Source organism: Coregonus lavaretus (assembly GCF_964263955.1).
Source record: "Coregonus lavaretus genome assembly, chromosome: 26".
NCBI classification, from domain to species: Eukaryota; Metazoa; Chordata; class Actinopteri; order Salmoniformes; family Salmonidae; genus Coregonus; species Coregonus lavaretus.
Window position 1 is genome coordinate 28,691,477 of NC_140013.1, and position 18,567 is coordinate 28,710,043.

The 18,567-nt window shown below is 44.3% G+C and overlaps 1 protein-coding gene across 2 annotated transcripts in view; it reads right to left on the bottom strand.

Moving 5' to 3' along the window:
- LOC311102160 (serine/threonine-protein kinase ULK2-like) overlaps positions 1-18,567 on the bottom strand; it is a 62,723-nt gene that overhangs the window by 10,881 nt on the left and 33,275 nt on the right. For both annotated transcript variants that reach the window (XM_084143401.1, XM_084143400.1), the window contains exons 5-14: positions 18,185-18,221; positions 14,467-14,640; positions 10,777-10,850; positions 10,501-10,602; positions 10,276-10,334; positions 10,082-10,164; positions 9,913-9,963; positions 9,689-9,777; positions 9,136-9,304; positions 8,800-8,854 (exon numbers count right to left, since the gene is read on the bottom strand). In XM_084143401.1, the coding sequence (XP_083999527.1) occupies positions 8,800-8,854; positions 9,136-9,304; positions 9,689-9,777; positions 9,913-9,963; positions 10,082-10,164; positions 10,276-10,334; positions 10,501-10,602; positions 10,777-10,850; positions 14,467-14,640; positions 18,185-18,221 (893 nt within the window). The remainder of the gene's footprint in view (positions 1-8,799; positions 8,855-9,135; positions 9,305-9,688; positions 9,778-9,912; positions 9,964-10,081; positions 10,165-10,275; positions 10,335-10,500; positions 10,603-10,776; positions 10,851-14,466; positions 14,641-18,184; positions 18,222-18,567) is intronic.

Below are 18,567 nucleotides of genomic sequence, written 5' to 3' on the forward strand. Positions count from 1 at the left end.
TCTCTTTCTCCTTATCTCCCTCCCTCCCTTCTTTTCTCCATATTCTTCCTTAGTAGTGGCTCTGTCTCTCTGCACTCTCCTTCCCTCCCCCTTGCATTCCCTGGCTCAGGAATCGATTAAGGACAGACAGAGCACGGGGAAAACAAGTGACTGTGGGAGGGGAGGGGAGCTGAGAGGAGGTGATGTAATAATATAATATAATATGCCATTTAGCAGACGCTTTTATCCAAAGCGACTTACAGTCATGCGTGCATACATTTTTGTGTATGGGTGGTCCCGGGGATCGAACCCACTACCTTGGCGTTACAAGCGCCGTGCTCTACCAGCTGAGCTACAGAGGACCACATGTGAGGTGAGCTGAGGGGAGCTGAGGTGACTGTGGGAGGGGAGGGGAGCTGAGGTGATGTGAGCCGACTGAGGGGTGGGATCCTGCAGGAATAGAGAATGACTCTCTTGGCACTCATACAGACTAGCTCCTCACCTCACCTCACAGCAGAGAGACCGGTCACAGAGGGGCAGGCTGAGTGTTAACCACCTGGCAGCACAACCAGGGAACCAAGGGAAAGGGTATGAAGAGAGGGGAGGGATGGGGGAAAGGGACAGGCCGAGAGAGAGTTAAAGATGCAGCAAGGAATAGACAAAGCAAGGAATAGACAAAATGGGGGTGAATCCAAGACAGCGAGAGAGAAACAGAGATAGAAGACAGTATTACTGGAGGCCGTTTACAAACAGAGAAACGGAGAGGAACAGGGGGAGTGAAAAGAAAAACAGAGTGATAGATGAGGGTGGAGAGCATTGTCATGCTGCAGGTTATTTACAAACAGAGAGAGAGAGAGAGTGTGGGGTCACAAGAGATGAGGAAGTGACTTTGGGGAGAGGTGGTGTTTGTGCCTCTGCTCTGCATGTATGAGACAGTCATTTGAGGTGCCGCGACAACAACAGTCATGTTTGCCCACAGCGATTTCCTGTGTGTGTAAGAGATCTATTCTTATACCACAGACCTGCCTAGTCTGGTAGTTCAGGATACACAGTAGCCGTTTATCTGAGACGTCTACACAATATAAGCACAAATCAAATAGATTTTGACGTGAACAAAATGCCTTATTTAGCCTTTGACATAGCTTCATGGAAAAGGAAGACTAATATATTGCTTTCAGACACAAATAGCAGATTCTGTGCACACTGACAGACACAGTGACAGACACAGTCAGATGACAGCAGTAGCGTTCTACATAGAAATGTACTTACTCATGCAGAGCTCATTCACAGCTGACGGACACACAGACACACACAAACCCGTTATCTGGGGCTGAAATAGCAGCATGCACGTCAGACTGGTTCATATTTCCATCAGCTACTCTGTCTGTTTTTAACCTTGATCCTTGTCAACATCCACCACACATATATATATATGTATATATATATATATATATTGTGATATGTTTTTTGACAATCATTGTTAGATTTGTATAATGTGATATAAATCTAATTGCTCAAATACATCAAAAATTGTCAGACCGTGGACATTTCCTGAAATATCCCAGTTTAGGGACACAGGTCAAACGGACTGTTTATTAATCCTCTCTGAGCTTAGGTTACATTTCCATGACGCAACAAGTCAACAGCAAAACAATTATAGATTTCCATTGAGCATGGTGCAACACGGTCAAGCCCAGGGGAGTCAGAGAAACTAGGTCATATCATCTAGATATTGTGCTCCAGGGAGTTATTTTGTGTTCTGGTATTTTCTAGTAACTAGAGGAGGTGCAGGGACAGGGTTTATGTTCCTTTCTGAAATGGTGGCTAGCCCAAATCAGAAAACAAAGTGTTGGATAGCTTTAAACACTATTCATTCAAGGGTTTTTCTTTATTTTGACAATTTTCTACATTGTAGAGTAATAGTGAAGACATCACAACTATGAAATAACACATATGGAATCATGTAGTAACCAAAAAAGTGTTAAACAAAATCAAAATACAGTGAGGGAAAAAAGTATTTGATCCCCTGCTGATTTTGTACGTTTGCCCACTGATAAAGAAATGATCAGTCTATAATTTTAATGGTAGGTTTATTTGAACAGTGAGAGACAGAATAACAACAAAAAAATCCAGAAAAATGCATGTCAAAAATGTTATAAATTGATTTGCATTTTAATGAGGGAAATAAGTATTTGACCCCCTCTCAATCAGAAAGATTTCTGGCTCCCAGGTGTCTTTTATACAGGTAACAAACTGAGATTAGGAGCACACTCTTAAAGGGAGTGCTCCTAATCTCAGCTTGTTACCTGTATAAAAGACACCTGTCCACAGAAGCAATTAATCAATCAGATTCCAAACTCTCCACCATAGCCAAGACCAAAGAGCTCTCCAAGGATGTCAGGGACAAGATTGTAGACCTACACAAGGCTGGAATGGGCTACAAGACCATCGCCAAGCAGCTTGGTGAGAAGGTGACAACAGTTAGTGCGATTATTCGCAAATGGAAGTAACACAAAATAACTGTCAATCTTCCTCGGCATGGGGCTCCATGCAAGATCTCACCTCGTGGAGTTGCAATGATCATGAGAACGGTGAGGAATCAGCCCAGAACTACACGGGAGGATCTTGTCAATGATCTCAAGGCAGCTGGGACCATAGTCACCAAGAAAACAATTGGTAACACACTACGCCGTGAAGGACTGAAATCCTGCAGCGCCCGCAAGGTCTCCCTGCTCAAGAAAGCACATATACAGGCCCGTCTGAAGTTTGCCAATGAACATCTGAATGATTCAGAGGAGAACTGGGTGAAAGTGTTGTGGTCAGATGAGACCAAAATCGAGCTCTTTGGCATCAACTCAACTCGCCGTTTTTGGAGGAGGAGGAATGCTGCCTATGACCCCAAGAACACCATCCAAACCGTCAAACATGGAGGTGGAAACATTATGATTTGGGGGTGTTTTTCTGCTAAGGGGACAGGGCAACTTCACCGCATCAAAGGGACGATGGACGAGGCCATGTACCGTCAAATCTTGGGTGAGAACCTCCTTCCCTCAGCCAGGGCATTGAAAATGGGTCGTGGATGGGTATTCCAGCATGACAATGACCCAAAACACACGGCCAAGGGAACAAAGGAGTTGCTCAAGAAGAAGCACATTAAGGTCCTGGAGTGGCCTAGCCAGTCTCTAGACCTTAATCCCATAGAAAATCTGTGGAGGGAGCTGAAGGTTCGAGTTGCCAAACGTCAGCCTCGAAACCTTAATGACTTGGAGAAGATCTGACCTCTGTGATTGCCAACAAGGATTTTGCCACCAAACTAAGTCATGTTTTGCAGAGGGGTCAAATACTTATTTCCCTCATTAAAATGCAAATCAATTTATAACATTTTTGACATGCGTTTTTCTGGATTTTTGTTGTTGTTATTCTGTCTTTCACTGTTCAAAGAAACCTACCATTAAAATTATAGACTGATCATGTCTTTGTCAGTGGGCAAACATACAAAATCAGCAGGGGATCAAATAATTTTTTCCCTCACTGTATAAACTCAGCAAAAAAAGAAACGTCCTCTCACTGTCAACTGCGTTTATTTTCAGCAAACTTAACGTGTAAATATTTGTATGAACATAACAAGATTCAACAACTGAGACATAAAGTGAACAAGTTCCACAGACATGTGACTAACAGAAATTGAATAATGTGTCCCTGAACAAAGGTGGGGGGTCAACATCAAAAGTAACAGTCAGTATCTGGTGTGGCCACCAGCTGCATTAAGTACCGCAGTCCATCTCCTCCTCATGGACTGCACCAGATTTGCCAGTTCTTGCTGTGAGATGTTACCCCACTCTTCCACCAAGGCACCTGCAAGTTCCCGGACATTTCTGGGGGCCCTAGCCCTCACCCTCCGATCCAACATGTCCCAGACGTGCTCAATGGGATTGAGATCCGGGCTTTTCGCTGGCCATGGCAGAATACTGACATTCCTGTCTTGCAGGAAATCTCGCACAGAACGAGCAGTATGGCTGGTGGCATTGTCATGCTGGAGGGTCATGTCAGGATGAGCCTGCAGGAAGGGTACCACATGAGGGAGGAGGATGTCTTCCCTGTAACGCACAGCGTTGAGATTGCCTGCAATGACAACAAGCTCAGTCCGATGATGCTGTGACACACCGCCCCAGACCATGACGGACCCTCCACCTCCAAATCGATCCCGCTCCAGAGTACAGGCCTCGGTGTAACGCTCACCCCTGGTGAGACAAAACCGCGACTCGTCAGTGAAGAGCACTTTTTGCCAGTCCTGTCTGGTCCAACGACGGTGGGTTTGTGCCCATAGGCGACGTTGTTGCCGGTTATGTCTGGTAAGGACCTGCCTTACAAAAGACCTACAAGTCCTCAGTCCAGCCTATCTCAGCCTATTGCGGACAGTCTGAGCACTGATGGAGGGATTGTGCGTTCCTGGTGTAACTCAGGCAGTTGTTGTTGCCACCCTGTACCTGTCCCGCAGGTGTGATGTTCGGATGTACCGATCCTGTGCAGGTGTTGTTACACGTGGTCTGCCACTGCGAGGACGATCAGCTGTCCGTCCTGTCTCCCTGTAGCGCTGTCTTAGGCGTCTCACAGTACGGACATTGCAATTTATTGCCCTGGCCACATCTGCAGTCCTCATGCCTCCTTGCAGCATGCCTAAGGCACGTTCACGCAGATGAGCAGGGACCCTGGGCATCTTTCTTTTGGTGTTTTTCAGAGTCTGTAGAAAGGCCTCTTTAGTGTCCTAAGTTTTCATAACTGTGACCTTAATTGCCTACCGTCTGTAAGCTGTTAGTGTCTTAACAACTGTTCAACAGGTGCATGTTCATTAATTGTTTATGGTTCATTGAACAAGCATGGGAAACAGTGTTTAAACCCTTTACAATTAAGATCTGTGAAGTTATTTTGATTTTTACAAATTATCTTTGAAAAACAGGGTCCAGAAAAAGGGACGTTTCTTTTTTTGCTGAGTTTATTTTATATTTGAGATTCTTCAAATAGCCACCCTTTGCCTTGATGACAGCTTTGCACACTCTTGGCATTCTCTCAACCAGCTTCACCTGTCTTGAAGGAGTTCCCACATATGCTGAGCACTTGTTGGCTGCTTTCCTTCACTCTGCAGTCCGACTTATCCCAAACCATCTCAATTTGGTTGAGGTTGGGGGATTGTGGAGGCCAGGTCATCTGACGCAGCACTCCATCACTCTCCTTCTTGGTAAAATAGCCCTTACACAGGTGTGTTGGGTCATTGTCCTGTTGAAAAACAAATGTTAGTCCCACTAAGCCCAAACCAGATGGGATGGCGCGTCGCTGCAGAATGCTGTGGTAGCCATGCTGGTTAAGTGTGCCTTGAATTCTAAATACATCACAGACAGTGTCACCAGCAAAGTACCCCCACACCATAACACCTCCTCCTCCATGCTTTACGGTGGGAAATACACATGGGGAGATTATCCGTTCACCCACACCGCGTCTCACAAAGACTCTCCAGTTTGGACTCCAGACCAAAGGACACATTTCCACCGGTCTAATGTCCATTGCTCGTGTTTCTTGGCCAAGCAAGTCTCTTCTTCTTATTGGTGTCCTTTAGTAGTGGTTTCTTTGCAGCAATTCAACCATGAAGGCCTGATTCACACAGTCTCCTCTGAACAGTTGATGTTGAGATGTGTCTGTTACTTGAACTCTGTGAAGCATTTATTTGGGCTGCAATTTGAGGATGGTAACTCTAATGAACTTTCCTCTGCAGTAGAGGTAACTCTGAGTCTTCCATTCCTGTGGCGGTCCTCATGAGAGCCAGTTTCATCATAGCGCTTGATGGTTTCTGCGACTGCACTTGAAGTTCTTGAAATGTTCCATATTGACTGACCTTCATGTCTTAAAGTATGATGGACTGTCGTTTCTCTTTGCTTATTTGAGCTGTTCTTGCCATAATATGGACTTGGTCTTTTATCAAATAGGGCAATCTTCTGTATACCCAAACAGATCATCGACCATTTCGAATACCACCGTACCTTCTCCGCTATGCAATCCGGTTTCCGAGCTGGTCACGGGTGCACTTCAGCCACGCTCAAGGTCCTAAACGATATTATAACCGCGATTGATAATAGACAGTACTGTGCAGCCGTCTTCATCGACCTGGCCAAGGCTTTCGACTCTGTCAACCACCGCATTCTTATTGGCAGACTAAATAGCCTTGGTTTCTCAAATGACTGCCTCGCCTGGTTCACCAACTACTTCTCAGACAGAGTTCAGTGTGTCAAATCGGAGGGCCTGTTGTCTGGACCTATGGCAGTCTCTATGGGGGTGCCACAGGGTTCAATTCTTGGGCCGACACTTTTCTCCGTGTATATCAATGATGTCGCTCTTGCTGCTGGTGACTCTCAGATCCACCTCTACGCAGACAACACCATTTTGTATACATCTGGCCCTTCATTGGACACTGTGTTAACAAACCTCCAAACGAGCTTCAATGCCATACAACAATCCTTCAGTAGCCTTCAACTGCTCTTAAACACTAGTAAAACTAAATGCATGCTTTTCAATCGAACGCTGCTAGCACCCGCCCACCCGACTAGAATCACCACTCTCGACGGGTCTGACCTAGAGTATGTGGACAACTACAAATATCTAGGTGTCTGGTTAGACTGTAAACTCAACTTCCAGACTCACATAAAGAATCTCCAATCCAAAGTTAAATCTAGAATCGGCTTCCTATTTCGCAACAAAGCCTCCTTCACTCATGCTGCCAAACATGCCCTCGTAAAACTGACTATCCTACCGATCCTTGACTTCGGCGATGTCATTTACAAAATAGCCTCCAACACTCTACTCAGCAAATTGGATGTAGTCTATCACAGTGCCATCCGTTTTGTCTCCAAAGCCCCATACACTACCCACCACTGTGACCTGTACGCTCTTGTTGGCTGGTCCTCACTACATGTTCGTCGTCAAACCCACTGGCTCCAGGCCATCTATAAATCACTGCTAGGCAAATCCCCGCCTTATCTTAGCTCATTGGTCACCATAGCAGCACCCACCCGTAGTCTGCGCTCCAGCAGGTATATCTCTCTGGTCATTCCCAAAGCCAACACCTCCTTTGGCCGCCATTCCTTCCAGTTCTCTGCTGCCAATGACTGGAACGAATTGCAAAAATCTCTGAAGCTGGAGACTCTTATCTCCCTCAATAACTTTAAGCATCAGTTGTCAGAGCACCTTACCGATCACTGCACCTTTACACAGCCCATCTGAAATTAGCCCACCCAACTACCTCATCCCTATATTGTTATTTATTTTGCTCTTTTGCACCCCAGTATCTCTATTTGCACATAATCTCTTGCACATCTAGCATTCCAGTGTTAATACTATTGTAATTATTCTGCACTATAGCCTATTTATTGCCTTACCTCCATAACTTGCTACATTTGCACACACTGTATATATATTTTCTGTTGTATTTCTGACTTTATGTTTTTTTTTTACCCCATATGTAACTCTGTGTTGTTTTTATTGCACTACTTTGCTTTATCTTGGCCAGGTCGCAGTTGTAAATGAGAACCTGTTCTCAACTGGCTTACCTGGTTAAATAAAGGTGAAATAAAAATAATAATAAAATAAAATACCTTGTCACAACACAACTGATTGGCTCAAACACAATAAGAAGGAAAGACATTTCACAAATTAACTTTTAAGAAGGCACACCTGTTAATTAAAATGCATTCCAGGTGACTACCTCATGAAGCTGGTTGAGCGAATGCCAAGAGTGTGCAAGGCTGTCATCAAGGCAAAGGGTGGCTATTTGAAGAATCTCTAATATAAAATATATTTTCATTTGTTTAACACTTCTTTGGTTACTACATGATTCCATATGTGTTATTTCATAGTTTGATGTCTTCACTATTATTCTACAATGTAGAAAATAGTAAAAATAAAGAAAAACCCTTGAATGAGTAGGTGTTCTAAAACTTTTGACCGGTAGTGTACATATACTAAAGAAAAATATAAATGCAACATGTAAAGTGTTGGTCCCATGTTTCATGAGCTGAAATAAAATATCTCAGAAATGTTCCATATGCACAAAACGCTTATTTCTCTCAAATGTTGTGCACAAATTTGTTTACATCCCTGTTGCTGAGCATTTATCCTTTGCCAAGATAATCCATCCACCTGACAGGTGTGGCATATCAAGAAGCTCATTAAACAGCACGATCATTACACAGGTACACCTTGTGCTGGGGACAATAAAAGGCCACTCTAAAATCTGCAGTTTTGTCACACAACAATGCCACAGATGTCTCAAGTTTTGAGGGAGTGTGAAATTGGCATGCTGACTGCAGGAATGTCCACCAGAGCTGTTGCCAAATAATTGAATGTTGATTTCTCTACCATAAGCTGCATCCAACATCATTTTAGAGAATTTGGCAGTACGTCCAACTAGTCTCACAACCGCAGACCACGTGTAACCACGTCATCCCAGGACCTCTACATCCGGCTTCTTCACCTGCAGGATTGTCTGAGACCAGCCACCCGGACAGCTGATGAAACTGAGGAGTATTTATGTCTGTAATAAAGCCTTTTTGTGGGGAAAAACTCATTCTGATTGGCTGCGCCCCTGCCCAGTCATGTGAAATCCATAGATAAGGCCCTAATGAATTTATTTCAATTGACTGCTTTCCTTATATGAACTGTATCTCGTTGAAATTGTTGCATGTTGCGTTTATATTTTTGTTCAGTATACATACATACATAAATACGCACACACAAACATATGTTAAGAGCTGAAGTTGATGACGTTACGCTCACCCTCCACACCACTCTCCGGACGGCCGATGCCCCACTGCTCCCATTGGCTGGTCATCTGAGGAAGAGGGAAGTGAGCCAACCAGACAAGAGTAGAAACCATGGCACATTACTGAATTAACTGACTACCCATACTGCCACTCAAAATGTGTGTCTATTTGGTCAACTGTGTGTGTCAAGTGTGAGTAGGTGCTCAGTGTGTGTGTTTTATAGCAGGTGCTTATTCTAAGAGGAGTGTAAGTAGGTGCTCAATGTATATGTAGTGTTGTCAGTAGTCCTAATTAGTGTAATAAGGAGTAGCAAGTGTTTGTGTGAGTGTGTGCGTTCCTGAAGACTCACAAGACTCTGTGGAAAGGTGTGGCACCAGGACAAAGTCGTCCGTGTCGCTGGAGGAGTTCTTGCTGCTGGTGCTTCCTCCAGACTCCTTAGACAGCTGCAGGTAGTTGGGAGGGCCCAGGGGTGGTGACGACAGACAGTCCTCAGGTAACGTCTGCATGTCTGGGAGAGACTGGAGAAGGGAAGGGGTATGTGTGTGTTGTAGTGAGCAAAAGGTGTGTTTATGTGTGTGTGTGTGTATATGTGTTAGGAGGGTAGGGCAAGAGAAAGAAAGCGAGAGGATTAAATCTCAGTGAGAGAGAGGGCTTGGCTGTACAATTCAATTAGAGCCAGACTGGGCTATGTAGACTGCCAGAATAATTCAATCACAGTGGACAGAGAAAAAAAGTACATCCTTGGGAAACTCAGTTTGTCCGTTTTCCCACTGAGCTACTGTACAAAGTCTGGATTCTTAAGTGCTGAGTGTTGAGGTGTGGTGCTATGCCTTGAGGTACGGATAAACCCACTTGGTGTGGAATGCAACTATGAGGTGTATAGGCAGTCAGGATGAACTTACGGCAGGAGAGTTGTAGCGAACAGAGGGCGAGCTGCCACAGGTGATGTCGGTTACAGCGCTAGGGCAGTTGGGTACTGGAACAGGACATGCTGGAGAAAAAACATACAAATACATGTTTTCACACAAGACCTAAGTGCTCTCAACATCAATGTCATCTCACAATACAGCTCTGATACCACATGTATTTCCCCCTGTTATTGATGAAGGAAGTTCTATCTACTCACATTTTTTGATGGCAGAAGCTGGATCTAAGAAAGGATGGCTGAAAAACGCATCTGAAGCAGAAACAAGACAGAAGTGTTAATGTTAGAGAAGTAACATCCAATTTATGGATAACAAACATTACGTTTTAAATCATTTCCTTTCTAGAAGGGAAGTGAAGTCAGAACTGACCGAAGTCCATCCTGTCCTTCTGGTTCCTCTGCAGCAGGCCAAGCAACAGGTTGCCAAGGGGAGGAGACGTCTCCCTCGGGATGCTAAGTAATAGAGGAACAGACATACATTCTAGTTAAAAACATGACTTTTCAGCCCTAAAGGACTCGATCAGATAGCTAGTAATTCCTAAATCCTATCATCTGTTGACCTACATGGGCAGCAGCGACTTGTTCTTCTCATAGAACATCCTCAGGTCCTGCGGACTGTTGGCCTAAAGACAGAGAGAGAGAGAGAGTGAGAGACAGAGAGAACAGAGTGACAGGGGGTTTGTATACTACTTCTATAAACACACACCATGGGTGACATTTTTCTCTTGCAGAGGCATATGGTATTTTTTCCCACACAGTTTAATGCTGCTCTCTCTCTCTCCATCCTACCTGGAAAGGGGGCTTCCCCACGAGACACTGGTAGACGACCGTCCCAATGCTCCAAAGGTCTGCCTTGGCGTCATAGTTCTGAGACATGATCACTTCCGGGGCCTGGTTAGAGGACAGAGGTTAGAGGTCAAGCTCCGAAAGGACCGTTCCAGTTGCAAGTTGCTGAGTAAGCGGTGCTGTTGTCACAGGAGGACAAGAGACTGCAGACACGACACCCTTACACACACAATGAACACTAACACACACATGCTCACACGCCCACTCGCACCCACTCACCATGTACATGGGGGAGCCACACAGCGTGGCAGCCATCATGTTGCTCTGGAGGTATCGTGCGAAGCCAAAGTCAGCTGAAAGAGAGAAGGCCGTCAGTCTGTCGGTCTGTCTGTGTTATTAATAGCTACTATTGTCTGAGTGTCACAACTCCTATTCCCAAGCCTCTCAGACACTAGACAATTGGGCACTCAACATCAGTCAACACACCTTCCGGGAATAGCACAAGCAGCAAACTAAATATAGCTGTAGGGTTCAAAACAACTAACCATGACCTTAGCTAGCTATCACTGTGGTGCATCGTAACATAACATAACATTTGATATATGACACTTGTGTGACACAATAAGACAAATAATATGATGGCTAACAGTTCATGGATAGGCCATCTCTATATACAGTCGTGGACAAAGGTTTTGAGAATGACACAAATACTAAGTCTGCTGCCTCAGTTTTGATGATGGCTATTTGCACATACAGTGGGGGAAAAAGTATTTAGTCAGCCACCAATTGTGCAAGTTCTCCAACTTAAAAAGATGAGAGAGGCCTGTAATTTTCATCATAGGTACACGTCAACTATGACAGACAAAATGAGAAAAAAATATCCAGAAAATCACATTGTAGAATTTTTAATGAATTTATTTGCAAATTATGGTGGAAAATAAGTATTTGGTCAATAACAAAAGTTTCTCAATACTTTGTTATATACCCTTTGTTGGCAATGACACAGGTCAAACGTTTTCTGTAAGTCTTCATAAGGTTTTCACACACTGTTGCTGGTATTTTGGCCCATTCCTCCATGCAGATCTCCTCTAGAGCAGTGATGTTTTGGGGCTGTCGCTGAGCAACACAGACTTTCAACTCCCTCCAAAGATTTTCTATGAGGTTGAGATCTGGAGACTGGCTAGGCCACTCCAGGACCTTGAAATGCTTCTTACGAAGCCACTCCTTCGTTGCCCGGGCGGTGTGCTTGGGATCATTGTCATGCTGAAAGACCCAGCCACGTTTCATCTACAATGCCCTTGCTGATGGAAGGAGGTTTTCACTCAAAATCTCACGATACATGGCCCCATTCATTCTTTCCTTTACACGGATCAGTCGTCCTGGTCCCTTTGCAGAAAAACAGCACCAAAGCATGATGTTTCCACCCCCATGCTTCACAGTAGGTATGGTGTTCTTTGGATGCAACTCAGCATTCTTTGTCCTCCAAACACAACGAGTTGAGTTTTTACCAAAAAGTTCAATTTTGGTTTCATCTGACCATATGACATTCTCCCAATCCTCTTCTGGATCATCCAAATGCACTCTAGCAAACTTCAGACGGGCCTGGACATGTACTGGCTTAAGCAGGGGGACACGTCTGGCACTGCAGGATTTGAGTCCCTGGCGGCGTAGTGTGTTACTGATGGTAGGCTTTGTTACTTTGGTCCCAGCTCTCTGCAGGTCATTCACTAGGTCCCCCCGTGTGGTTCTGGGATTTTTGCTCACCGTTCTTGTGATCATTTTGACCCCACGGGGTGAGATCTTGCGTGGAGCCCCAGATTGAGGGAGATTATCAGTGGTCTTGTATGTCTTCCATTTCCTAATAATTGCTCCCACAGTTGATTTCTTCAAACCAAGCTGCTTACCTATTGCAGATTCAGTCTTCCCAGCCTGGTGCAGGTCTACAATTTTGTTTTTGGTGTCCTTTGACAGCTCTTTGGTCTTGGCCATAGTGGAGTTTGGAGTGTGACTGTTTGTGGTTGTGGACAGGTGTCTTTTATACTGATAACAAGTTCAAACAGGTGCCATTAATACAGGTAACGAGTGGAGGACAGAGGAGCCTCTTAAAGAAGAAGTTACAGGTCTGTGAGAGCCAGAAATCTTGCTTGTTTGTAGGTGACCAAATACTTATTTTACACCATCATTTGCAAATAAATTCATTAAAAATCCTACAATGTGATTTTCTGGATTTTTTCTTCTCAATTTGTCTGTCATAGTTGACGTGTACCTATGATGAAAATTACAGGCCTCTCTCATCTTTTTAAGTGGGAGAACTTGCACAATTGGTGGCTGACTAAATACTTTTTTCCCCCCACTGTACTCCAGAATGTCATGAAGAGTGATCAGATGAATTGCAATTAATTGCAAAGTCCCTCTTTGCCATGAAAATGAACTTAATCCCCAAAAAACATTTCCATTGCATTTCAGCCCTGCCACAAAAGGACCAGCTGCCATCATGTCAGTGATTCTCTCGTTAACACAGGTGAGAGTGTTGACGAAGACAAGGCTGGAGATCACTCTGTCATGCTGATTGAGTTAGTATAACAGACTGGAAGCTTTAAAAAGGAGGGTGGTGCTTGAAATCATTGTTCTTCCTCTGTTAACCATGGTTACCTGCATGGAAACACGTGCCGTCTTCATTGCTTTGCACAAAAAGGGCTTCACAGGCAAGGACATTGCTGCTAGTAAGATTGCACCTAAATCAACCATTTATCGGATCATCAAGAACTTCAAGGAGAGAGGTTCAATTGTTGTGAAGAAGTCGTCAGGGCACCCAAGAAAGTCCAGCAAGTCTCCTAAAGTTGATTCAGCTGCGGGATCGGGGCACCACCAGTGCAGTGCTTGCTCAGGAATGGCAGCAGGCAGGTGTGAGTGCATCTGCACGCACAGTGAGGCGAAGACTTTTGGAGGATGGCCTGGTGTCAAGAAGGGCAGCAAAGAATCCACTTCTCTCCAGGAAAAACATCAGGGACAGACTGATATTCTGCAAAAGGTACAGGGATTGGACTGCTGAGGACTGGGGTAAAGTCATTTTCTCTGATGAATCTCCTTTCCGATTGTTTTGGGCATCCGGAAAACACCTTGTCCGGAGAAGACAAGGTGAGCGCTACCATCAGTCCTGTGTCATGCCAACAGTAAAGCATCCTGAGACCATTCATGTGTGGGGTTGCTTCTCAGCCAAGGGAGTGGGCTCACTCACAATTTTGCCTAAGAACACAGCCATGAATAAAGAATGGTACCAACACATCCTCCGAGAGCAACTTCTCCCAACCATCCAAGAACAGTTTGGTGACGACCAATGCCTTTTCCAGCATGATGGAGCACCTTGCCATAAGGAAAAAATTATAACTAAGTGGCTCGGGGAACAAAACATCGACATTTTGGGTCCATGGCCAGGAAACTCCCCAGACCTTAATCCCATTGAGAACTTGTGGTCGATCCTCAAGAGGCAGGTGGACAAACAAAAACCCACAAATTCTGACAAACTCCAAGCATTGATTATGCAAGAATGGGCTGCCATCAGTCAGGATGTGGCCCAGAAGTTAATTGACAGCATGCCAGGGCGGATTGCAGAGGTCTTGAAAAAGAAGGGTCAACACTGCAAATATTGACTCTTTGCATAAACTTAATGTAATTGTCAATAAAAGCCTTTGATACTTATGGAATGATTGTAATTATACTTCAGTATACCATAGTAACATCTGACAAAGATATCTCATAACACTGAAGCAGCGAACTTTGTGAAGACCAATACTTGTGTCATTCTCAAAACTTTTGACCACGACTGTACACAGTATAAACAGTATTTATGTCATAGAAACATTCTGAAGGTGTGAAGAATTAAAGGGATAGTTCTCTTTTAAGTTTTAGCTTAGTTTTAACTGAGTGTGTGTTGTGTTTGAGGGGCTGGGGGCTGGGTTGGTCAGTCACCTATTTTGATGCGGATGCCGTTGATGCTGGATCTCTTGCGGCTCGTGTATGACAGTAGGATGTTCTGTGGTTTCAGGTCTCGGTGGATGATGCCTTTACTGTTGAGGATCCTCATGGCTGCTGCTATCTGCTGGAGGAACACCCTCAGAGTATCTTCTCTCAGTGTCCCCTTGGCTAGGGAGAGCAGAGAAAAACAACTTACCCACAATCCTTCATTATACAGTATAAATGTATTGGCACATAATGTATGATGACCAGGGATTTAGTGGTAAAAGACTACTACACCCACACTGGCGATTAGCATATTTTATCCATACAAAACTACATTACCCATAATGCACTGAAATCTCTATAAAAGACATTACCCACCCACTATGCACTAGTCTAGAGGCCACATAGACAATTCTTTACAACCATTTTACACACTAACGTTTCACCCACACTGATCATTAACATGTATTTACAGTTTTAGATTTAGATTTTAGTCATTTAGCAGACACTCTTATCCAGAGTGACTTACAATAGTGAGTGCATCCATTTTCATACTTTTCCCCCCGTGGGAAACGAAACCCACAACTCTGGCATTGCAAGCGCCATGCTCAACCAACTGAGCCACATGGGATCCATACAAAACATTTGCCAGCAGTTATACACACTCAATACCTCTATATCCCTGATGCTTTGCAATAATTACTGATTGCCTCAGCTTACATTTAAATGATTGAGATGCACTGATATCAATGAGAGAAATGCATTAAAACTTCTACATCAGGATGCATTGGGAGAGCTCTGTCACCACAACTGCACACTGAATCCAAGGGAAAGCAACCCGCACAAAATGCTTATTCTGCAAGTAGTCTATATATTTTATGCAAGCACAACCGATTAGGCTAGTAATTGTTTGAACATTAGCAGCCTACGTAATAAAAGTATTAACAGTGAAGGTTACTGTAGCTAGGATAAGAGGTCGGCCAGTGGAGTGTGCCTGGTCCCTGCATGTCCTGATTGTAGTGAAACAACAACATTAGCTAATCCAGTGAGCTGCTAGCTAAGAGGATTCCTGGGTCTCTAAAGGGTAAACCAACCCATTATGGTCACAATGGATCTTGTGTCAACCTAACCGTGCTTACACACATTTATCAGGGATTTAAAGTACAACAGAGTAACACTCTCTCTAAAGTACAACAGTGGCAACTTCTTCTAAACGCAGCAAAGTTGTGTAATTAGTGAAATAACATAACATGGTTGTGTGGTGCTATTATACAATTAGGGTTTATAAGGGAGAGAGAGAGAGAGACAGAAATAGAGAGTGCAACAAAGAGGGAGAGTGCGACAGAAAGGGGGAGAGTGCGACTGTGCTTGCACGCTAGAAGAGAGAGGTACAGACACTGTACCGTGCCCTGAGGTGACGTGAGAGCGTGCACCTGTACAACATAAAAAAAACAGTTCCCCTGATAACAAGTGAATCAGAACACAACATGAGGACCAGAGTCCACAACACTGCTTTCCTCTGTACACCAGTATCTACACTAAACCTGGTGCCCTGGGACATTCTGTTCCTCAGTGCCTTTTTAGACTCCGCATTGACCTCTTGTTATGGTGTCCATTTCATGATGACCTCTCTTTCTTTCTCTGTTACTCAACTGTAGCTCTGCTGGGATTAACGCATACAGTGAGGGAAAAAAGTATTTGATCCCCTGCTGATTTTGTACGTTTGCCCACTGACAAAGAAATGATCAGTCTATAATTTTAATGGTAGGTTTATTTGAACAGTGAGAGACAGAATAACAACAAAGAAATCCAGAAAAATGCATGTCAAAAATGTTATAAATTGATTTGCATTTTAATGCGGGAAATAAGTATTTGACCCCATCTCAATCAGAAAGATTTCTGGCTCCCAGGTGTATTTTATACAGGTAACGAGCTGAGATTAGGAGCACACTCTTAAAGGGAGTGCTCCTAATCTCAGCTTGTTACCTGTATAAAAGACACCTGTCCACAGAAGCAATCAATCAATCAGATTCCAAACTCTCCACCATGGCCAAGACCAAAGAGCTCTCCAAGGATGTCAGGGACAAGATTGTAGACCTACAGAAGGCTGGAATGGGCTACAAGACCATCGCCAAGCAGCTTGGTGAGAAGGTGACAACAGTTGGTGCGATTATTCGCAAATGAAAGAAACACAAAATAACTGTCAATCTTCCTCGGCATGGGGCTCCATGCAAGATCTCACCTCGTGGAGTTGCAATGATCATGAGAATGGTAAGGAATCAGCCCAGAACTACACGGGAGGATCTTGTCAATGATCTCAAGGCAGCTGGGACCATAGTCACCAAGAAAAACATTGGTAACACACTACGCCGTGAAGGACTGAAATCCTGCAGCGCCCGCAAGGTCCCCCTGCTCAAGAAAGCACATATACAGGGCCGTCTGTAGTTTGCCAATGAACATCTGAATGATTCAGAGGAGAACTGGGTGAAAGTGTTGTGGTCAGATGAGACCGAAATCGAGCTCTTTGGAATCAACTCAACTCGCCGTGTTTGGAGGAGGAGGAATGCTGCCTATGACCCGAAGAACACCATCCCCACCGTCAAACATGGAGGTGGAAACATTATGCTTTGGGGATGTTTTTCTGCTAAGGGGAGAGGACAACTTCACCGCATCAAAGGGACGATGGACGGGGCCATGTACCGTCAAATCTTGGGTGAGAACCTCCTTCCCTCAGCCAGGACATTGAAAATGGGTCGTGGATTGTTATTCCAGCATGACAATGACCCAAAATACACGGCCAAGGCAACAAAGGAGTGGCTCAAGAAGAAGCACATTAAGGTCCTGGAGTGGCCTAGCCAGTCTCCAGACCTTGCTCCCATAGAAAATCTGGGAGCTGAAGGTTCGAGTTGCCAAACGTCAGCCTCGAAACCTTAATGACTTGGAGAAGATCTGCAAAGAGGAGTGGAACAAAATCCCTCCTGAGATGTGTGCAAACCTGGTGGCCAACTACAAGAAACGTCTGACCTCTGTGATTGCCAACAAGGGTTTTACCACCAAGTACTAAGTCATGTTTTGCAGAGGGGTCAAATACTTATTTCCCTCATTAAAATGCAAATCAATTTATAACATTTTTGACATGCGTTTTTCTGGATTTTTTTGTTGTTATTCTGTCTCTCACTGTTCAAATAAACTTACCATTAAAATTATAGACTGATCATGTCTTTGTCAGTGGGCAAACGTACAAAATCAGCAGGGGATCAAATACTTTTTTCCCTCACTGTAACTACCTGCTGTTGACATTGTCATACATATGCAAATATGATCCATATCAACAGGGATATAGGTGTGTGTGTTATGCAATTCACTGCTATAAACTGCTATACCAATCAAGTTAACGATATACCATGTTGACCTCCACAAGCAGCATCCTATTAAGACATTCAGTGCTTGGTGCTTTCTTGGGAAGCATTATGAGAGACGAGTGACCTTTGAGACTGGCGTCAGAGCTATGCTGACCTTGGTGCTAAAGAAGGAACCCATTGTGTCATATCACTGTGTTGGCTCCTACACACAGCATTCCCTTCCACTGGGAACATACACCACACACACAGACAGAAGGCGGCAGACAGAGACGCACACAAAAGTACCCACACTCCTCTCCACTGCTAGTTACTTTGTTTTGATGAATAATACCCAGTGTGTGTGTTGAGATTAGTGTGATGCTTACCTTGCAGATAGTCAGCCAGATCGCCACCGTTGCAGTACTGTGGGGAGGAACAAGACAAAAAAAAAAACATTATATTAGCAGGCTGTGTAAGAACAACACGGATTAACAGTATCAATCTGTGTGTGTGTGTGTACGTGCAACCACAAAGCCCAGATAACGATGGGTCTCATGAATTAAAATCTGATGAATGGCTATGCTGGTATCAGTACTGACAGTCTCTGTTAATCCTGGCATTAGTCAACACAGAGAGTAGGAAGGAGAGAGGGAGAGTACTACAAGAAAGAGAGAGAGAGTTAGGGAGAGAGTTAGAGAAAAGGTGTGACGGAGCAGGGGAGAGAAAGTGGAGGAGAAACAGAGGGGAGCTAAGTGGTAGGCTAATTTAT